We start from the raw sequence: 17,668 nt of genomic DNA, 5'->3' as shown, positions 1-17,668 counted from the left end.
TATCAAATAACCTGTGACATTAATCTCCCACACTCGGAATGATATCGTTCGAAAGACAACTTACATTAAAAATACTTTCCAAATAGGATGCCTTTGGGCACACTCTTTGAGGTGCGTCAACAACAGAATCTATTTATGAAAACTTTTTTCCCCCTTTTTTCCCCCTCAAAAGTTAGTTTTTCCCCCTACTGAAGATGTGAGCAATGTTTTTGCTAATAAGCGAAAAAAGGCCCAAATGCACAAGCGGTTAACGATCCTACGTTACTTCGTTGCAATCTACGCCCCATCGTTGATAAATAACAAGCCCAGTGATATAACACTTATATATAAGGACTATAAGTTCGGTATCTCGTACCGTTCTGGCACTATCGCTAGTGTTTGCGTACTAATCAAGGACAGTAAATTGTGGCATTTGATTTTAGGTCAATATTGAAACAGGCAGTATAGTGATGGTTTCGGTAGTAGCTGTGGTGGTTTGTTGATACTGGTGGTAGTAGGTAGTAGGTGGGTGAATGGTGCAGTGGCGGGGGATGGGGGTGGTACACAGTGGCGTAACTACGGGAGGGGGCCGAAGGGGGGGGGGACGGCACGTGCCCCTATCAGCGGGGGGCCGTGCCCCCGGTCCCCCCCCCCCCCCATTTTCAATCTTGAATTGCACAAACACAACTAACCGGTTGCTTACAGTGCCCACTTAACCAATTGGTGCTCCCCAGGTCCCCAAGAAATATTAACCTAAATACGCCGATTGGATTACCACAGCCAGATGCTGGTTTTTTTCCCGACAGTAGAAAAGCCTAAAGTTAGGGCAATGTGCATGTTGTAAACATCATTATAATTATCGCACTTGTCCCCATGTTGTGGTTCATCACAAGTCAAATACAAGTTTGGTTGCAAGTAAATCACTAGTCAGTTCACACACATCTTATCAAGAGTAATGCCGATGAACGACAACAACGAACATTAAAACAATCTGACGGGCCTGAAACCCCCTGCAAACTCCCGGATCCGCCTCTGACGAAGATTTCTGTACGCTCCAGTTCATTTTGAATAGCTTTTGACATGGTTAGGGATTGGATGACTTGGAATGGTCTTGTATAAGGACTTGTGAAGGACTCGACTACAATACTGTTCTATTTTCGGGGGGGGGGGGACGGGGGTGTGGTTGAAATACACTGCCTGATACCACAATAATATTTTTAACTTTGATATGTTCCGCAAATAAAGAGTCCTTCTAAATCCCTTATCATGCTCGATAATCACCTCGCCTCATCAATGTTGGTTTAGTATTTGAGCTATCTTGTTTTTGTGCAAAGGTCACCCTGATCTTATTACAATCAGAAGAAGTTTGAGTTGTGTACAGACATGTTCCCATGGGAGCTTGATGGCCGTCATACCCATTTGTCTACCATAAGAAAACTCACATAGTATGTAAACAAACCATGACGTCATTGTTGAAGCCTATTGGAATGAGACAACCCCCGACGCCCCAAGAATAAACCACTTAAAATGACAGTCGAAAAACACATGTAACAAACCGACAAACAACATAACAAAATGGTAGGTTTTTCAAATAACTGTTATCACTGGCGTTGGAATTTATTTATCCATGGCATTTCCAAACTCTGTCGTCACAACGCAATACAAAATAGGTTTATTGCAATGACATTGGTCAAAATTAACCTCATGTTATTACAGCAAAATTAACCTCATGTTATTACAGCAACTCATTAGATTTAATAACGGGGCACTCACACTATGGTTGATCAACAAACTATGGTGATTCATGATTTATTGCACAATATTGCTAATTGGGCAGTCGGTGTCCCTTTAAACATTGCTGACAGGTGTTTAAGGCCACCCACGTGACAGGGTCTCGACCAATAGAAATGGATAAACTGCCGCATGTTTAATTGATTCAAACAAGATAATTATGGTACTTTTGTGTAACTTTTTTTTGAAAACCCTACAATATTATTTATTTGTATTTGTATCATCTTCTGTTACTGTTTACTAAAGACAAATCTAAACGAAAAACTGTTAGTGGTGATACTGCCGATCGAATTCTGAAACACCTCCAAAGCTGTTATTTGTACATCCGGCCTGCACGCACATTCACTTCGAAATTACACTCAAACGTACCGCGCAGGATCTTGAACGTTCCTGTTGAAAAATGATTAAATGTGAAATAAAAAGGAGATAAGGTTACACAAATTTGACATATTCTGGCTGCCTGACCAGAAGATCACTTAGGCGTAGGCCAGACGATCGATCCTTAAACAACGTCTGAGCAACTGTTTCATTCAGGCATTGAGTTATTTGTATACCTAAAAATCATGAATAATATCGAGGACAGGAACCAAATCGAGGACGACCTCGATTAGAAAACTCGTACAAAACCGATGAGAGCTGTTGCGAAAAAGTTAGAATACAAACAAAGTAAAAGGGGAGAGGAACACATGAAAATCATCGATTTACACAATAAACAAACGTTTATGTGGGTGTATGTTGGGGCTGGGAGGGGGCACGTCCCTCAACGAATTCCAAGTGCCCTTAGTTTCCCCCATCGGCTCGGGTTATTATCAGCATCTTAAACTATTTAACACCTCCGAAGTGCACCTGTTATTCCCTTAATATGAACTAAATATTCTACGTTACCTTTGTCGCCCCACTCAGAGTTCCAAGAGTTGACACACAGCCAATATTTCTGATTGTTCTCCACGCCCCATCCGATAACCTTGACCGCAAGATTGCCTAGAAGATTTTTTGACTTGTGGTGGTACACACCTTTTTGAGAAGGATAAAAAAGGAGTGTTATACACGGCCGTTTCAATCCCATAGACATAACGTAATTAACTTGAGCAATTTTGTCCGCACAGCGTTTGTTTACTCCAGTGTATCAAAGTGATGACGTCATGCAATTTTGGAAATTCAAGATGGCGTCCTAAATTTTCACGAAAACAGAACACGAAAAACATGCCCCAAACTTGCCCCTAAATCATGACTCACACAATGTCTTATGGTGCCATACTATAATTCTGACAGATAACGTGAGTTTCCACACATTGGGAGATTGAGCTGGCCCATAAAGTTCAAAATACCTGTAAAAATCAGGTTTGATTACGCTTCGTGCGTAAGGTTTTCTGTCGCTGTTTGTTTTGGAAGTTGTTAAAAATCCCCGACGAAAATCCCGTTTTATTATTGATACCAAGTTTTCCCCAAATATTTCTTGGTCACTTCTTGTAAATAAGGACCATCTTAAATGACTCATGAAGTTTCATTCGAAGGCCAGCGGTAGATTTTTTTTTAGAACCGTTAAAATACAGCCACTTTTCACGAACACCGTGCGGTATACACGCACATCACACGGCACAATAGCTGTAGGGCGTGAACGCATGCACACACCACCGGGGCACGCGCGGCGTTAACACGGCGTTGTCGCACTGCCCTACCCGCTGAACTGCAGCGCAGCGAAACCGTGCGCTGAGAGTCACAGGCCGGTGGTTTGTGGGGGAAATATTCAGCAGAACTCCGGCCAGATCATGCATGTTAAGAATACAAATAATTGTGTACGAACACCAATAATATTAGGCAGGATGAGCTTTCTACATCAGACTCCTGTAGGTCAGACGGCCTTATGATTATATGAACAAATGTAATGCTCCAAGTTTGCTTGAAATTGTTTAAAAATTTCATAAAAGAAACAATATCCTGCCCCTATTTGCACAGCAATATTCATGAAGTTAAACCACTACGGGTGCAACACTTATCACTTCAAACATTTTTCATTAACCCTAACTCCCTGGGTGGGGGGGGGGGGGGGGGGGGGGGGGGGAGCGTATTAAAATTCCAGGATTCAGGACTGTTCGGGCTATTAGGAAGACTCGAGCAAATGCAGTCCTGCATATGTCCACAAGTGCCCCAGATTAGCTTCATCCAAACCTCAAAAACTTCGAAAACCTCCCTGTCCAGTAGTGTTTTGCTTCGGGTCGGGTCCACTACAGGCCAAACCGATGCGAAACATTATAGATATAATCCAAATCCTGCGCTGTGTTAATTTCCAAACTGTTTCCATCTTTTTTCCCCGTTTATTTCGGGTTTTGAATTGACCCGATCCGACCCGATCCGCAAATTTTCAAACACAAAACTAACCAACCCAATTGAAATGACGGACAAACCGACCCGACCAAACACAAAGTTGGTTTTTGGTTGGGTCGGTTACAGTTTCGAGTCAGGTCAGCACAACAGTTCTGTCCAGAACCCTTCCAAGAAGCAAAAGTAACCAGCAAGGTTGCTGAAATCTATGGCCACATGACATCACACAGCATATATAGAGATTGCCGCATTCCCCCAGAGATAGTAGAGGCTGCAGCCAATCATTGCATGTGGCACAAGCAAAGGCAGACTCCAATTGAATATTAGATTTAAAAACTGGCAGGGTAATATTTATTTTTTACTTTATTTCATTATTTAAGTTGGCGGCCAATTTAGTGAAATCCTTTGGTCTCCCATTGGTCACAGTACACCTAAAAAAGCAATCCACATACAATGTACACGTAAAAGTCTCATCTGTTTTAAAGTATGGAAAAGAAGGCCAACTTAAAACTTGTTATTAGTAGCCTATTGACTTACTTTAAAAAAAGCGCCGATAAAAATATCTAATGTAATAATAGCATTTTAGTAGTGTCAACAATTAGTTGATTTTCAGTGAAAGTTAATATCCAGTTGTATTTCAATTCATAATTTTGGCACTTGGGAGTGTCGTTCGCAGTAGTCCTGGAGGAATTCCTACCAATGTATACAAATTAGCCTTTATGTAGCAATTCTGCCCTTATGTACAAAATCACAATGATAATGTAAGCATGGATCCAGCCCATTCAAAGTGGCAACAATGTTGTCATTAAGGCAGTTTCAGTAGAGACATGACCATTTTGCCTACTGTTTATGGTTCATGTACGAGTCAGTTTTGCGATGGCCATGCACGAGAAATCAGAATGTAAATATCATATTCCAAAAAACAAAATTGTACTGCACATGTGCAGAGGTGATCCAGTCAATGGCCATAAATGGGCATTAAAATGTAAACATGTCCGATATTATGGGAGCGAGAACCAGTCCATCGCGAGTGATCATTTGTGACGTGTGAATCCTGAGCTTAAATTCCAGAGTGATTCCTTGGCAAGTAGACAATAGAAGTTCTTAATGTGTCGGATCAAGGCGGTGCAGGGTTTGTTCAAATCTAGCAGTGCACATGGCATCACACAGTTTTGCACACATTCAGTTACCAAAAATACACCCAACACATGCTCATGTCTGTGTAATCCTGATCCTCCATGCACAAACGTGGGATGAAAGATTCACTTCCACTGTACGCTACGGCTCATCACGAGGAGTCAACGGCTCATCACACCACCATCTCACCAGAGCTCCAGAAGATACGAGAAACCCTCTTGTCAGAAGAATGATACTGCAAACTTCCTGAAAAATCATAACAAAATGCTTTTTTTCAGAAAACAGGATCACATGTACAATTGCTTTTATTAGGGGGTGGGGTGGGGGTGGGGCATGGGAGAAATGTAGCCATACATTCAAAGTTCTACATGTACCGCCAACACTAAAGCAGTGGTGCATGTCACATGTACATGATGTATCATGACACCATTACTTTATCGGGGGGGGGGGGGTGCACACTGCACAATAAGGCCTGTGCAAAGTCTAAAGTGGCTGGAAAATTTGGGAAGGTTGGTGATCTAGAAAAAAAAGATCCATTTGTATGGTACAGGATAACACAGAAACAAAACACCTCAATTTAGAATTGCCACTTTTTTCATGTCCCCATGAAGCTGAGGCACTAATGTGTTTACATGAAAATGGATTTGGCATTTGGCTAAGCATTACTGAATAAATATGCAAAGCCTGAAATAAATTCAACGTCAGACATGCCAGAATAAGTTCTGCGAACACGAAAGGTGGCATGTACAATTAAAAAAGATTTAGTCCGACATGTTAACTACTTTCATCCTGTTCATGTCAGAATCAAATTGTTATGAAAATGTTCATTTTTTTTGGGGGGGGGGCATTTTTCTCTCTCTGTTGTCATGACCTGTTCGTATTGTTTTTATTGATTTTATACTGAATCGTGCAAATAGCATTTTTTTTTACCTTCCAATTAAGGCCTAGTTGATCATGTTGATGTAATTTATGTATGGAAATCTTTCCCATGTATAACAAAGTTGTAGCACAATACACGACATGTCATGTCATGTACATGTGCATCACGCCAATGGAGGAACTTCGTCCACACATGCACGAACCTAGGTACGGGTTAGATCCGCACGCGTGCCCGTACAAATACATGAACACGCAAACGGTCGAGTTGTCTCTAAACCATCAAGCGCTTGGGCTATGCGTGATACACACGCGCGTACCATGTACGCTTTACAACCAACTCGACCGTTTGGCATTCCGCGCACACACGAAAATATGTCACTTTTTGCACCTAAATATCAACAAATCTACCGCTGGCCTTACCTTCAAACCGGACACATATGCAGCACGTATCTCCACAACAAAGTTGATGTGGGCCTTACATCGGGGAAAACCTCTTGTTTGGAGAAAAACACCTTTTAATGTGACAAATTTGTCACATGACCGCACACCGCGATAATCAGTTCGGTCGAACACTAGTTTTGACGGACGCCGTTTTCAGTAATTTAATATTCATGAGCTGATATTCATATATGGAAATAAGGGGAAAATAACAACCTTTTGAATAAGAAACATTTTGAACTTTGACCGATTAATCTACCAATGACATTCCAAATATTCCCAGATATAAATATTCATGATACGAAACTCGCTTGGCCCGACCCACGAAGAGTGTCGGTGACGTCATTTTACGGAGATTTTCGATTGGCGCGATTAGAACGACAGAGGGCGCCATTATTTTGCGCTGGAACAGCCGTGTATACCGGTTGAGGGCGCTATCAAATCCAGAGACATTGCATGTATGGGCTACGTGCAAAAGTACCCCCAATGGAAAGAATGGAAGAGTGTAGGGCTTTGTGCGTTTTGTGCACCACCGTGTGAAGTATGATTGAATTGAGATGACGGCTCCAATGGCTCCAATCACTGATCTCTATGCGGTTCGTTAGTGTGACGTCATCTGAACTTAACAATGCGTACTTCACACGGTGTATATAGCATAGCCAGATACATTTTATTCTATATCTATGAGCATAGCTGGAACCAGAAGCTAACGCACCTCCAGCGTTTATCCAATAGGCGCTGGTTATCAGTGATGCGCGCGTGTATGACGTATTTACTAACGAACCGGACAGAGATCATTGGTTCCAATGCTATGGCAAGTGGGCGTGGTTTGAACTGAACTGTCGTAACACTAACGAACCGGATACGGGCGCGAACCTGTACGCGCACGATGTGTACGCGCACGTTGTGTGTCCCGTCCGGATCTATAATTATCTCCTCATGCACAGGTATACACACTCAGGCTGGATTTAGTCAATTCATGGAGTAATCCTATACGATATCACTGCCCAGTTCGCAAGTGACAGTGAGTCGGCCAATGAGGTACAGAGAGGTAACTAGGCTGATGCTTGTTGGACCAGCATAAACGGCGATGTTTAAGATCACAGCAAGACACTTGTCAAGGCGTACCTGATCGGTAGGTGAGCAAATCTTCATAGAGGTCCATATCGACAGACGCGGGCCCATAGGTCATGATCTCATTCTGAATATCTGCCTCAGTATATCCAACATTATAATATAATGAACCTGCAGGATTCAGAAATAAAACAACAGACTTGAAACAACCTCGTTTCCTTGGGTACGATATTGCTGCGTCGTGTGGGTTCCCATCATGCCTTGCGCGATCTTAGTAAAAGAACGCGCATGCGCCCACGGAGTCCAAGCTGGACTTGAAAGTGTTACTCATGTGGAATACCAAATAAAATTATGGGGAGTTGTTACTATTAGAAATCACTGTGGAAAACGCAGGACAGGAGATAACCTTAAGGAAATAGACTTTTATAATGTTGCCATCATTTCAGTCACGTTCCCTGTATCCAATAACAGCACTGAATAATGTTATTTGTGCAAAAATGAACCAGACTATTTTCCTTCCAGCCTCGCTTTGGTTACGTTGATTAGTAATGGGAAAACAACAAAGAAGGCCGCAACATGAAAATGGTCTATTGGGCCTCGCGAGAATCTAGAAAACTTTCCACGTGACCTTTTACTTTTAGGCTTGATCAGCTCTATGGGCTTGATGCATATTATCAAAAATAGGGGGATTAGCGCCCCCTAGAGGTGGTAACAACGAATATACCTTTTCTCTTGTCGGCTTCGTATGGCACTGGGTAGCCGGCCACACACGTTTTGTTACATACTGTTGAATCGGGTTTAGCCTGGCACGGGCCGTAGGTACCCTTTTCGTAGTGGTCGCAGGGCTTGTAGGGGTACGGTCTGCATCCGTTAGGAGTCTGGTACCCGCCTCCACTCACCAGTCCCTGTTGGACCCAGTACATCCAAGCGAATAAAGTGAAGCCAGCAGCACAACTAACAGCAATAACATGAAACAGTGGTCGATGTTATATAGTGGAAAGCGTTGCAATGTAAGTTTCAGCACATTGCAGAATTAGCATACTGAGTTTGCCCCCAACTTGTGGGTATAAGATAAAGCATCCAATATTGGAAATAGGATTTTGATATATTTTTTAATGAAATTCGAACTAACATTGCCTTCAATTTACAAGGGATTGGAAGGATTGTTTGTCAAATGACAATCGGCAAAATTCACTCACAGGTCATTTTGATTACCCCAAAAGCATTAATTAAAATGTGGGGGACAAAAAGAAATCGATGGACAAAATTCAATGAGATGCATTGAAAACCTTTGGGACATGCGAGTGCATAATTCCCAATTGCTAGAAGTGAGGAAAACTAGTTCATTCCCTTGTTTGCACCCATTACGACATTAGCTTTTTGAGGTACAGAGGGCCAAACAGGTCTGGAGGGCGCTATTGGTATTGGTAAATACCAGAACCTAGTTTATTCAAATCAAAAAGCGCCCTCCTATTTCGTCTGCCATATCTCCAAATAGGCTAACACCTTCTGGTTTTCTGGTATGAACAATTTGGTTTCTCTTTTTACCCATTGTTGTCAAGAGCTTGGTTGGGGGGGTTGCAGGTCAGGGCGTCCTCAGCAGAGAAATTCCAATGTAAGCCTGGATACGTAATACAGTGTCGATCGTTCATTGCTCCCACAGCGGCCAAAGCCTATAGTATAAGAAACACAGTGGCATTGGTCATCACATGATTTTCTAGAGAGCGTGTCACCTCTGACGTCATACCAACTTGCAATCCTAACATATATAAGCATCTTTTACATGTTATTTTACCCGTTTTAAATTTATTGTTTGCTGTTTTAAGCAAGCAAACTGCAGTTCTGCAAGTAGATCTCAAATTGGTATAATGACAAAGTTTTCATACATCTATAGGCCATGTCACATTCAAAGGAAATGTTGCGGTACATGATCACGTGATGCCAATCTTCAATAGATTCTTCTTTTCTGCACTTTATCTCTTGAAATATGAGTGACTTAAAGAATTAACCCACTTGTATTTACTCGCTGATAAACCCATAACACAGCTCTGAGGCGGTTTGGGCTGTACCAAAGTGCCATACTTTAACGGCATACATGATCATTTGCTTTCCATGCCTTTTGTACTTGGTTATGGCACTTTCCTCACTTTGAGCAATGCGAATTTTTATTCCTACTAAATTTGGTATAGGCCCTACCCATGCTGCATTGCAGCGGCCTTGGTCATAGACGCGACCGATGGACGGACAGTTTGGCCATTTAGTACGAGCGTCGAACTCTGTAGGCGGTGCACCAGCTCTGTCGTGCGTGATTATGGGGGCTTTGGGGGCTTTCTCCCGTGACAATCCTGGTGTGCTGAGCCGATCCAGTACCGATGCAGCATTCTCACCGGCAAAGTTGGGGCCAGCCTAAGGGATGACATAAATAACAAGTTTTCAAATTATACCACAATACGATTGTTATAATAATTATGATTGCAGTAGGCTATAGTATAGTTATACATTAATATTAAATATTAAGGTTGCATTATAGCTACACTCACATCAACAGAGATAGCAATACTTTTAACACTTGTTGCAGTGGTTACACAGGAAGCAGTAAAAGTTACACTGGTTACATTGGTTACACAGGTTGCAGTAATAGTTACACAGGATGCCGTTATACTTATCCATGTTTAAACAATAGACCGCTTGCAGACGCGTTCGATAATCGACGCGCGAAGGCGCGCGACGCCATGTTGTGGGACAGGCGTATATCAATTCACGCACATTTTGTCCCATAACATGGCGTCGCTCACCTTAGCGCGTCAATTATCGAACGCGTCTGCAAGCGGTCTATAGTTGCAGAGGTTGTAGTAATAGTTACACAGGTTGTAGTACGATTTAAACCGGTTTTGCATGGAACATTGTAGTAAGTTATACAGGTAGCAGGTTGCTGTAACAGTTACAAAGGTGGAATAGTTAAACACGTGCTGGTTATTTGTTAATAGTAGGGTTTTACCTTCCAAGTTGTATTCATGGAATTGATTTTCTTCACGAGTTCCGCGGAATACACGACAAAGTTCTGCTCGAGCGACTTCACGGGAGAAGACGACACCGCGGCTAGCAAGCCGAGAAAGACTGCAAGCAGGAGCTTCATGCTGAAATCTGGGAGGTACAATAAAGCCCACTCAACAAGATCAGAATAATTAATACCGATTAGGTCTTCATCTGATTTAATATAACAAACGTCCTACACTGTAATACGCACTAATTTGGAATCTGGACCCTTCACCCAGCATGCCGGGTCAATCTGTGCTTGTTCACTTGACATTTATCACAAGCACCTATATCTAAACGTAGTCCTAACCTCAATCCTACCTGCGCTCATAATTATCCTCATCCATTGTTATCTAAGTGGCGTTTCTGATCACAAAAGGTCAACGAGTCCATATTTCAAATATGCCACCTTTCCACACCTACCAAATACCGACCCTGTGATAGTCTTGGCTCAAGACGCTAGTGATCGATAGTGGATCGCGCAAAGTGCGCCCTCTAACGGCACAACAATTAGACCAGCATGCCTACTCGAACTCAAGTCGTGGCCATTTCGTATCAGCGGTTTAACTTTATTTTCTCCCTAGTATTTCCTAGGTAACCAATAAAGCTATCGAGAAATGGTTCAATGGCTCGCCTGACGGTTGCAAACAAGGGCTAGTGTCATTTTTTTGGCAAATATGGCGTCCCCACTAGGCACCCATAAGAAACGCACTTGCAAACAAAACGTGACGTCATTGTTTCATGCCTACTGAGATGACAAAACTAGGAAATATGATGACAGCCACCACCCTGTCGCAGCCCCACCCTCTACAGCCCCACCCCACCACAGCCCCGCCCCACCACAGCCCCGCCCCATCACAGCCTCCCCCCCCAAAAAAAAATACACCTCAAACCACTGTCGAATTAACAACGTAACATACACATATGCAAAACGATAAACCTTTCACATAACTTTGATCAAACGTTAGAATGTATTTATCCATGACATTTCCCAAACTATGATGTTACAAGGAATACAAAATAGGTTTATCGCAAAGACATATGTTTCTTAGTAAAATGAAATAATATTATTGGAAATCATAAGTTTTCATAACGGAGCAATAAACTTTGGAAAAAAAAGGTGAAAAACAACAAAAATGTAATCAAATTAACAACTTAACAAACAATAGAGAAAAGGATAGGTTTTGCTAATACATGTATTAATTGCTTTATTTATCTCTGGCATTTTCAAAACTCTGTCGTTACAAGGCAATACAAATTGGGTTTTTTTTGCGCAGAGACACTTGTTAATAAATGACGCATTATAATAACAACTCAGTAGAGAAATGAAGGAGCAATAACACCATAGTTAATAAAGTATTCATTAGTTAAAATCAAAGAATACAGTCGAAACAAATTATTCGTGAAAAAAAAGGAACGGCATTTTCGATTTACAAAATATTTCGTTAGAGTATTGTCTTTTGATACATCCTTTAATATTGTATTTATGTTTGCCACTAAAACTAAATGGAAGCTGTTAAGCATATATCTTGCCGGCATGCACATTAGATTCCAAATTACACTCATCTGTCCCGCGAAGAATCTTGAACATTCCTGTTGAAAGAAAATAATCACATCAACAAATAATTAACGTGGAATAAAATGGAAACAAGTTACACGTACATATAATTTATTCAGTTAAAAATAAACAAATCAGGGAATGTTCTAATAAAGCATTTTATTGGATCATTTGGTAGCGCTCAGCAATTTCGCACAAATTATTAAACGCCATCAAAGGTACACTGAATAGCAAACAAAAAAGGTACAATTTTGACAAATATCAAAAACAAATCGAGTTGATTCGTTGTTTTTTTAAATTCTGGTTCCCTGCTGATGTTTGCATAAGGACATGAGATACATCATAGGCCAGGCAATCTCATTATGATGCAGTGGGAGGGGGAAGGGGTAGGTTCGAATTCGCAGGTGACGTCATACAAAGTATGACTTCACCAGTAACTGCGTATTATGACAACGAACGCCTTGAACGTTACCTTTGTCGCCCCACTCCGAGTTCCAGGAGTTAACGCACAGCCAATATTTCTGATTGTTCTCCACACCCCAACCTATGATCTTGACCGCAAGAAGGCCAATCGATTGATCAGTCTTATGCTGATACACACCTTTTGGTGCCGAGTAAAAACAAGTACAGACAATATTATAACGGTATTAATAATAACAACTTAAACAACAACATCAACTCACTCCTTGTATTAATGTCAGAGTCGTCATGACTCGAGTCGATGACTCGACTCGAGTCTGACTAGAATCACAATTGTTTTCCCAACGGGTAACTGACTGGAATCGAATCCCTTGTCAAAAGACTCGACTCTACCGGAGTCGAATGCTTAGTCCCAAAAAGTGCCTAGAGTCCCAAAACTGTGCAAAGCTATTTTTGGTGAATTACGGTACAAATGTATTAATGTTGGGATCGGTGTACTGAGCATTTCCACCAAGTTGTGGCCGCTTATCGTGTACAAATATTAAAGCTGCATCGCCGCCACATCGCTAATCTGTTATAGATTGGGACATATCATTCTGCCGCCTTGCAAAAACAAAGTATCATATTGATAAAAAGAAAAGAAATTTTTATACTCGAATCATACGATTACGAAACTACTTGAACGGAAAAACTAACAATTTCAAATGTCCCGCGCTGCGAATGTATGAATTATCTCCCACAATGCATTGGACAAAACAATGAACTCTCCGTGGCAAACTCTTGGTGGCGCAAAAGCGTACGTACCTGATCGGTAGGTCAGGAGATCTTGGTAGAGGGTCATATCGGCACTCACAGGGCCGTACTCCATGATGTCACTCTGAATACCCGTCTCTTGATATGGTGAATAAACGGTTGCACCTGCAGGATTCAGATAGAGGCCAACAGACAAGAGTTATGTTTGTGGACGAACACATGGCTGTTTCGGCATTATATTAGGCAAAAAAGTGGTCTCCGGTTTCTGGTATGGAGCTTGCCCAAAAAGTGGTGCAGCGACGCGGCCTTTTTTTTTAATTTTTTTTTTGCTTCAAATGTCGGCTTATGACTGCAAATATTATGGGAGACCAGAGAGACCACATAAAGCTTATTCTCGATCATGACCCCCATCTAAAAACAAGTTAAAATAATGTGCAGCAGCAGGATTCCAGTAAAACCAGTGAGTTTGGCGGTTTTGAGACATCATCTTTCATTGAAAAAAAAAACTTTTTCATTTTGCCGACGCGCATGGCTATGGCGACGCGCGCGGGTGCCAGCGAATATACCTTTTCTCTTGTCCCCTTCATATGGCACTGGGTAGCCGGCCACACAGGTTTTGTTACAGAATGTTAAATCAGGTCGAGCCTGGCACGGGCCGTAGGTACCCGTTTCGTAGTGGTCGCAGGGCTTGTAGGGGTACGGTCTGCATCCGTTAGGAGTCTGGTACCCGCCTCCGCTCACCAGTCCTTGGTCGACCCAGTACAGCCAAGAGAGTACACTGTAGCCACCTGCACAACTACCACCAAAATGAAGCCTTTCGTTATTATAGTATGACGCAATGCAAGTCTGAACACATTACAGAATTAGTATCCAAACACCAACACTGCTTCGAGGTTTGAATCGACTCTTTATGTATCGAGTCCCAAACAAAACAAAAAATTAATGCAAATGTACAATAAAAAATGCCTTTCTGTGTCTTGTTCCTTTCCTGTGGTTTTTGTCCAGACTTGTTTCGTACCTTGTGTGACGATGGGGGCGCTTTTCCCTATTGTTTTTGTTTTTGTTTTTTCCCCATCCATTTTTTTCATCAATCCCAATAGAGAGATGAGATTAGTAGTATGGATCGGACAACAGTCGTCTGCACTCCTCTTCGGGGTTAAATTCGGGCGATTTACAATGCACGGCACCACCAAGAGTTTGCCGTGGATAGTCCATTTTTTCAAGTTACGGTCGACAAACATTTGAATGAGTGTCAGTAAACAACTTGAGCTAATTTGGCATAGACTAATATTCTGTCGCCTTACAAATAGCATATCGAATTAAACGCTTACAAACCTACTGACCGGAAAAATGTACAATTCCATATGTCCCGCGCTGCGAATTTGTCGACGATTTCCCACAATGCACAGGGGAAAATTAACTCTCCGTGGCAAACTCTTGGTGGCGCACTGCATTGTGAAACGCCGAAATTGATAAAGTAATTAAAAAAACAACAACAGTGCACTAAGGTGGAGGAGGGGGTAGCATGTTCCCTTTACGCCCTCCTCCCACCACCCATCCGCCTTTGAAGGAAGGTCAGTCTACTTTTTGAGAAAACTAATCGACTCTCACCCATTGTTCAATACAGTCGGCGTGATGCAGGTCAGGGCGTCCTCAGCAGAGAAATTCCAGTGTAAGCCTGGATACGTGATACAGTGCCGATCTGTTATGGCACCCACAGCAGAGTGCGCCTGCGACAACAAAGCAACATTGATAATTACAGGTTGGATTGATTGGTTGATAGATGGATCATTGATGGATGGATCGATAGATCGAACGATCGATGATATAAAAAGGAAGTACCTCTTTAGCTTTTTTATTCAAATAGATTTTATCAAAACTTTGTGATCAGTTAGCTTAAAAATATCCGCTTTTATCAGAGTGGATTGTGTGTTGTGATGTTGTAACGTATTGACTCTGATAGCATGATCTTAGCGATGGGCGGTTTTGAGCAGAGTACGAAATATTATATAAAATAGTGGCAGACATTTTTGAGGGAATCCTTTTCACTCTTATGTGAACGGGCTACCCTGATAAAAAAAGGTCCGACTCTTGACAATATAACTTAATATGTTCAAGGTGCAATAAAGGAACATACAGACCAATACAAACTGCAAGTGAACGAAGTGCGACATTACTGATCCCTATTGGCTGATAATGTCGAATCACGTCAACTCAGCCAACACCTAGGAACCGTTTATTGCGCAGTACGTCACATCAACTTATGCATATGACGCTGAAATATGCATCGACCAAAAATGTAAATATGTACGTGTATAATTGGTGTTAAACAACAAACAAACATTTCATAGCCCTTACAAAGGCTGCACTGCAGCGGCCTTGGGAAGGGACGCGACCGATGGACGGGCAGTGTGGCCACTGAGTACGAGCGTCGAATTCTGCAGGCGGTGCACCAGCTCTACCGTGCGTGACTTGTAAGTGGGCTTTGGGGGCTTTCTCCAGTGACAACCCTGGTGTGCTGAGCCGATCCAGAACCGACGCAGCAGTCTCACCGGCAAAGTTGGGTCCAGCCTGTACAACAAAGAAAATGAGGTGTATAAGATGTTTTTCTAAATTGATTTCAGGTACAGCTAATTTGACTGAGGGTTAATAAATAGGAAACCCTCGTGCTAGTGACAAGTGAAATAGAATGGTAAATGTTTGAAATTGTCCTCTAAAAGCAAAAAAAAAGTCTTGTAAACGAATGTGAATGGACATAAACGAAAGGTGCTGCTCAATCACTTAATTATTGATTGAACAGAAATGAAATCGAATGCTATGGTAGCCAAAATGAAACGCGTGAAATGAAACGAATGACCGATTTTCAGATGTGAATGAATATTTTAGGAAATTGGCCGGGAAAACTTAGTAAGGTTTTACCTTCCATGTTGTATTCATGGAATTGATTTTCTTGACGAGGTCCGAGGAATACACGACAAAGTCTCGCTCGAGCGACTTCACTGGAGAAGACGACACCGCGGCCAGCAAGCCGAGAAAGACTGCAAGCAGGAGCTTCATGCTGAAATCTGGGAGAATATTAATGAAACTTAACAAGGGCAGATTTTTTTTCTGATAATGTCACTGGGTAGGAACTAACTTGCAATTGACAACACCAAACTTAACACCTCCACTAAGTATTGTTTTCATATACACGTATAGGCTAACTTCTTAACCTAAATTACCTTCATGAACCTAAATAAGAATCTTCGAAGATCAGCGTTTTATGGGCTTACATTGCATGCCCGCTCTCCCATGTCAATTTAGTGTTATTTTGACCGTAAAAAACGGGATTAATATCTTATCCAAAACAATAAGCTCACCTTTTCCGTTTCCCTTAAAATCACTTGTCAACTCAGAGTAATGCACAGAGCCTGCGTTGAGTTTGAGCAACTTGCCGTAATGGAGAGCTGAGTTCGCCGCAGTACGCCAACAGCACAGCCACAGACGGTACCTGGTTATATAGACTTCAAACCGACCCTCAACCCTCTTCACTTCAAACTTTAACGCAACTGACGCACTTAGGCCTAAACGTAGATATTAGATTTGATAGCAATCAGTCACAGACCAGTCACATGCTTAAGTGTCTGGTTTAAACAAACAACATGACCCTAAGGTAGTACAACTTGGTGTCAGATAAATATGTGTTAACAGAAAGACTAAAGGCCGGTGCATTATTCATGCGAATTTCAGAATAAATCGAACGGCGAGCACACTTCAATTGTTGACGTCATGAATTTCGCCTCGCTTTCGCTTTCGCTTCCGTATGAACCGCCCTCGATTTTCAATACACTGATTGATAGATTTTGTTTGCCAGTGTCTCCTAACAAATTGAGTCAATGATCGAATTATCAAATCGACTCCTTGAACATTTTCTTCGTTGAAAAAAAAATGACGCACTTTACTTTAAACGATCCAAGAAATAAACAGAAGGTGTTGCCACGTTGGTTCAGGTACTTTCAGTTTAAAAAAAACCGTTCATAAATGTCATTCTTTCCGTTCCCAATGCATCATATTTATTGTCAATCCGAAAGTAACAGCAGCGATGATTTTCCGCTGAAATTGATAATGAAACTGCTCCACAAAATACTCAAATGCCAGGTAGAAGTTGACCGATTTTACAGCCAATTTGAGTGTTTAACTTTGATTTAAGTTAAACACTCTCAGGGGTGTGAGCGACCACTGATAAAAAGAGCTGAAAACACCTGAACAAGGTGTAAAAAAGCTGAACTTTGGAAATCTCTT

General features: G+C 41.8%; 2 protein-coding genes across 2 annotated transcripts; both read right to left on the bottom strand.

The window, feature by feature from the left end:
* Positions 1-1,701: 1,701 nt before the first annotated feature.
* LOC119724960 (cathepsin B-like) lies at positions 1,702-15,109 on the bottom strand. The gene is made up of 11 exons (XM_038196297.1): positions 14,999-15,109; positions 13,954-14,183; positions 13,439-13,552; positions 12,687-12,815; positions 10,619-10,764; positions 9,817-10,026; positions 9,169-9,293; positions 8,345-8,574; positions 7,675-7,791; positions 2,656-2,784; positions 1,702-2,160 (listed from the first exon to the last, which is right to left on the bottom strand). The coding sequence occupies exons 3-11, from the start codon at positions 13,500-13,502 to the stop codon at positions 2,084-2,086; spliced, it is 1,227 nt and encodes a 408-aa protein (XP_038052225.1). The 5' UTR covers positions 13,503-13,552; positions 13,954-14,183; positions 14,999-15,109; the 3' UTR covers positions 1,702-2,083.
* On the bottom strand, positions 14,995-16,896 carry LOC119725199 (cathepsin B-like). Its single transcript, XM_038196560.1, has 4 exons — positions 16,747-16,896; positions 16,307-16,452; positions 15,746-15,958; positions 14,995-15,117 (listed from the first exon to the last, which is right to left on the bottom strand). Exons 2-4 carry the CDS (start codon positions 16,442-16,444, stop codon positions 14,995-14,997), a joined length of 474 nt encoding a protein of 157 aa, XP_038052488.1. The 5' UTR covers positions 16,445-16,452; positions 16,747-16,896.
* Positions 16,897-17,668: the final 772 nt, after the last annotated feature.

Source organism: Patiria miniata, unplaced genomic scaffold, assembly GCF_015706575.1.
Source record: "Patiria miniata isolate m_02_andy unplaced genomic scaffold, ASM1570657v1 HiC_scaffold_18, whole genome shotgun sequence".
Lineage (NCBI taxonomy): Eukaryota > Metazoa > Echinodermata > Asteroidea > Valvatida > Asterinidae > Patiria > Patiria miniata.
This window is presented reverse-complemented; position numbering and strand designations above follow the sequence as displayed.

Coding starts and splice junctions, on each gene's coding strand:
- LOC119724960 (XM_038196297.1), bottom strand. CDS start 13,502: ATGGAGTACGGCCCTGTGAGTGCCGATATGACCCTCTACCAAGATCTC. Junction 12,816..13,438: donor TCTCCTGACCTACCGATCAG/GTACGTACGCTT, acceptor CGGCACCAAAAG/GTGTGTATCAGCATAAGACT. Junction 2,785..7,674: donor TTTGCTCACCTACCGATCAG/GTACGCCTTGAC, acceptor CTTCTCAAAAAG/GTGTGTACCACCACAAGTCA.
- LOC119725199 (XM_038196560.1), bottom strand. CDS start 16,444: ATGAAGCTCCTGCTTGCAGTCTTTCTCGGCTTGCTGGCCGCGGTGTCG. Junction 15,959..16,306: donor CCATGAATACAACATGGAAG/GTAAAACCTTAC, acceptor TTTGTTGTACAG/GCTGGACCCAACTTTGCCGG. Junction 15,118..15,745: donor GCCGCTGCAGTGCAGCCTTT/GTAAGGGCTATG, acceptor TTGTTGTCGCAG/GCGCACTCTGCTGTGGGTGC.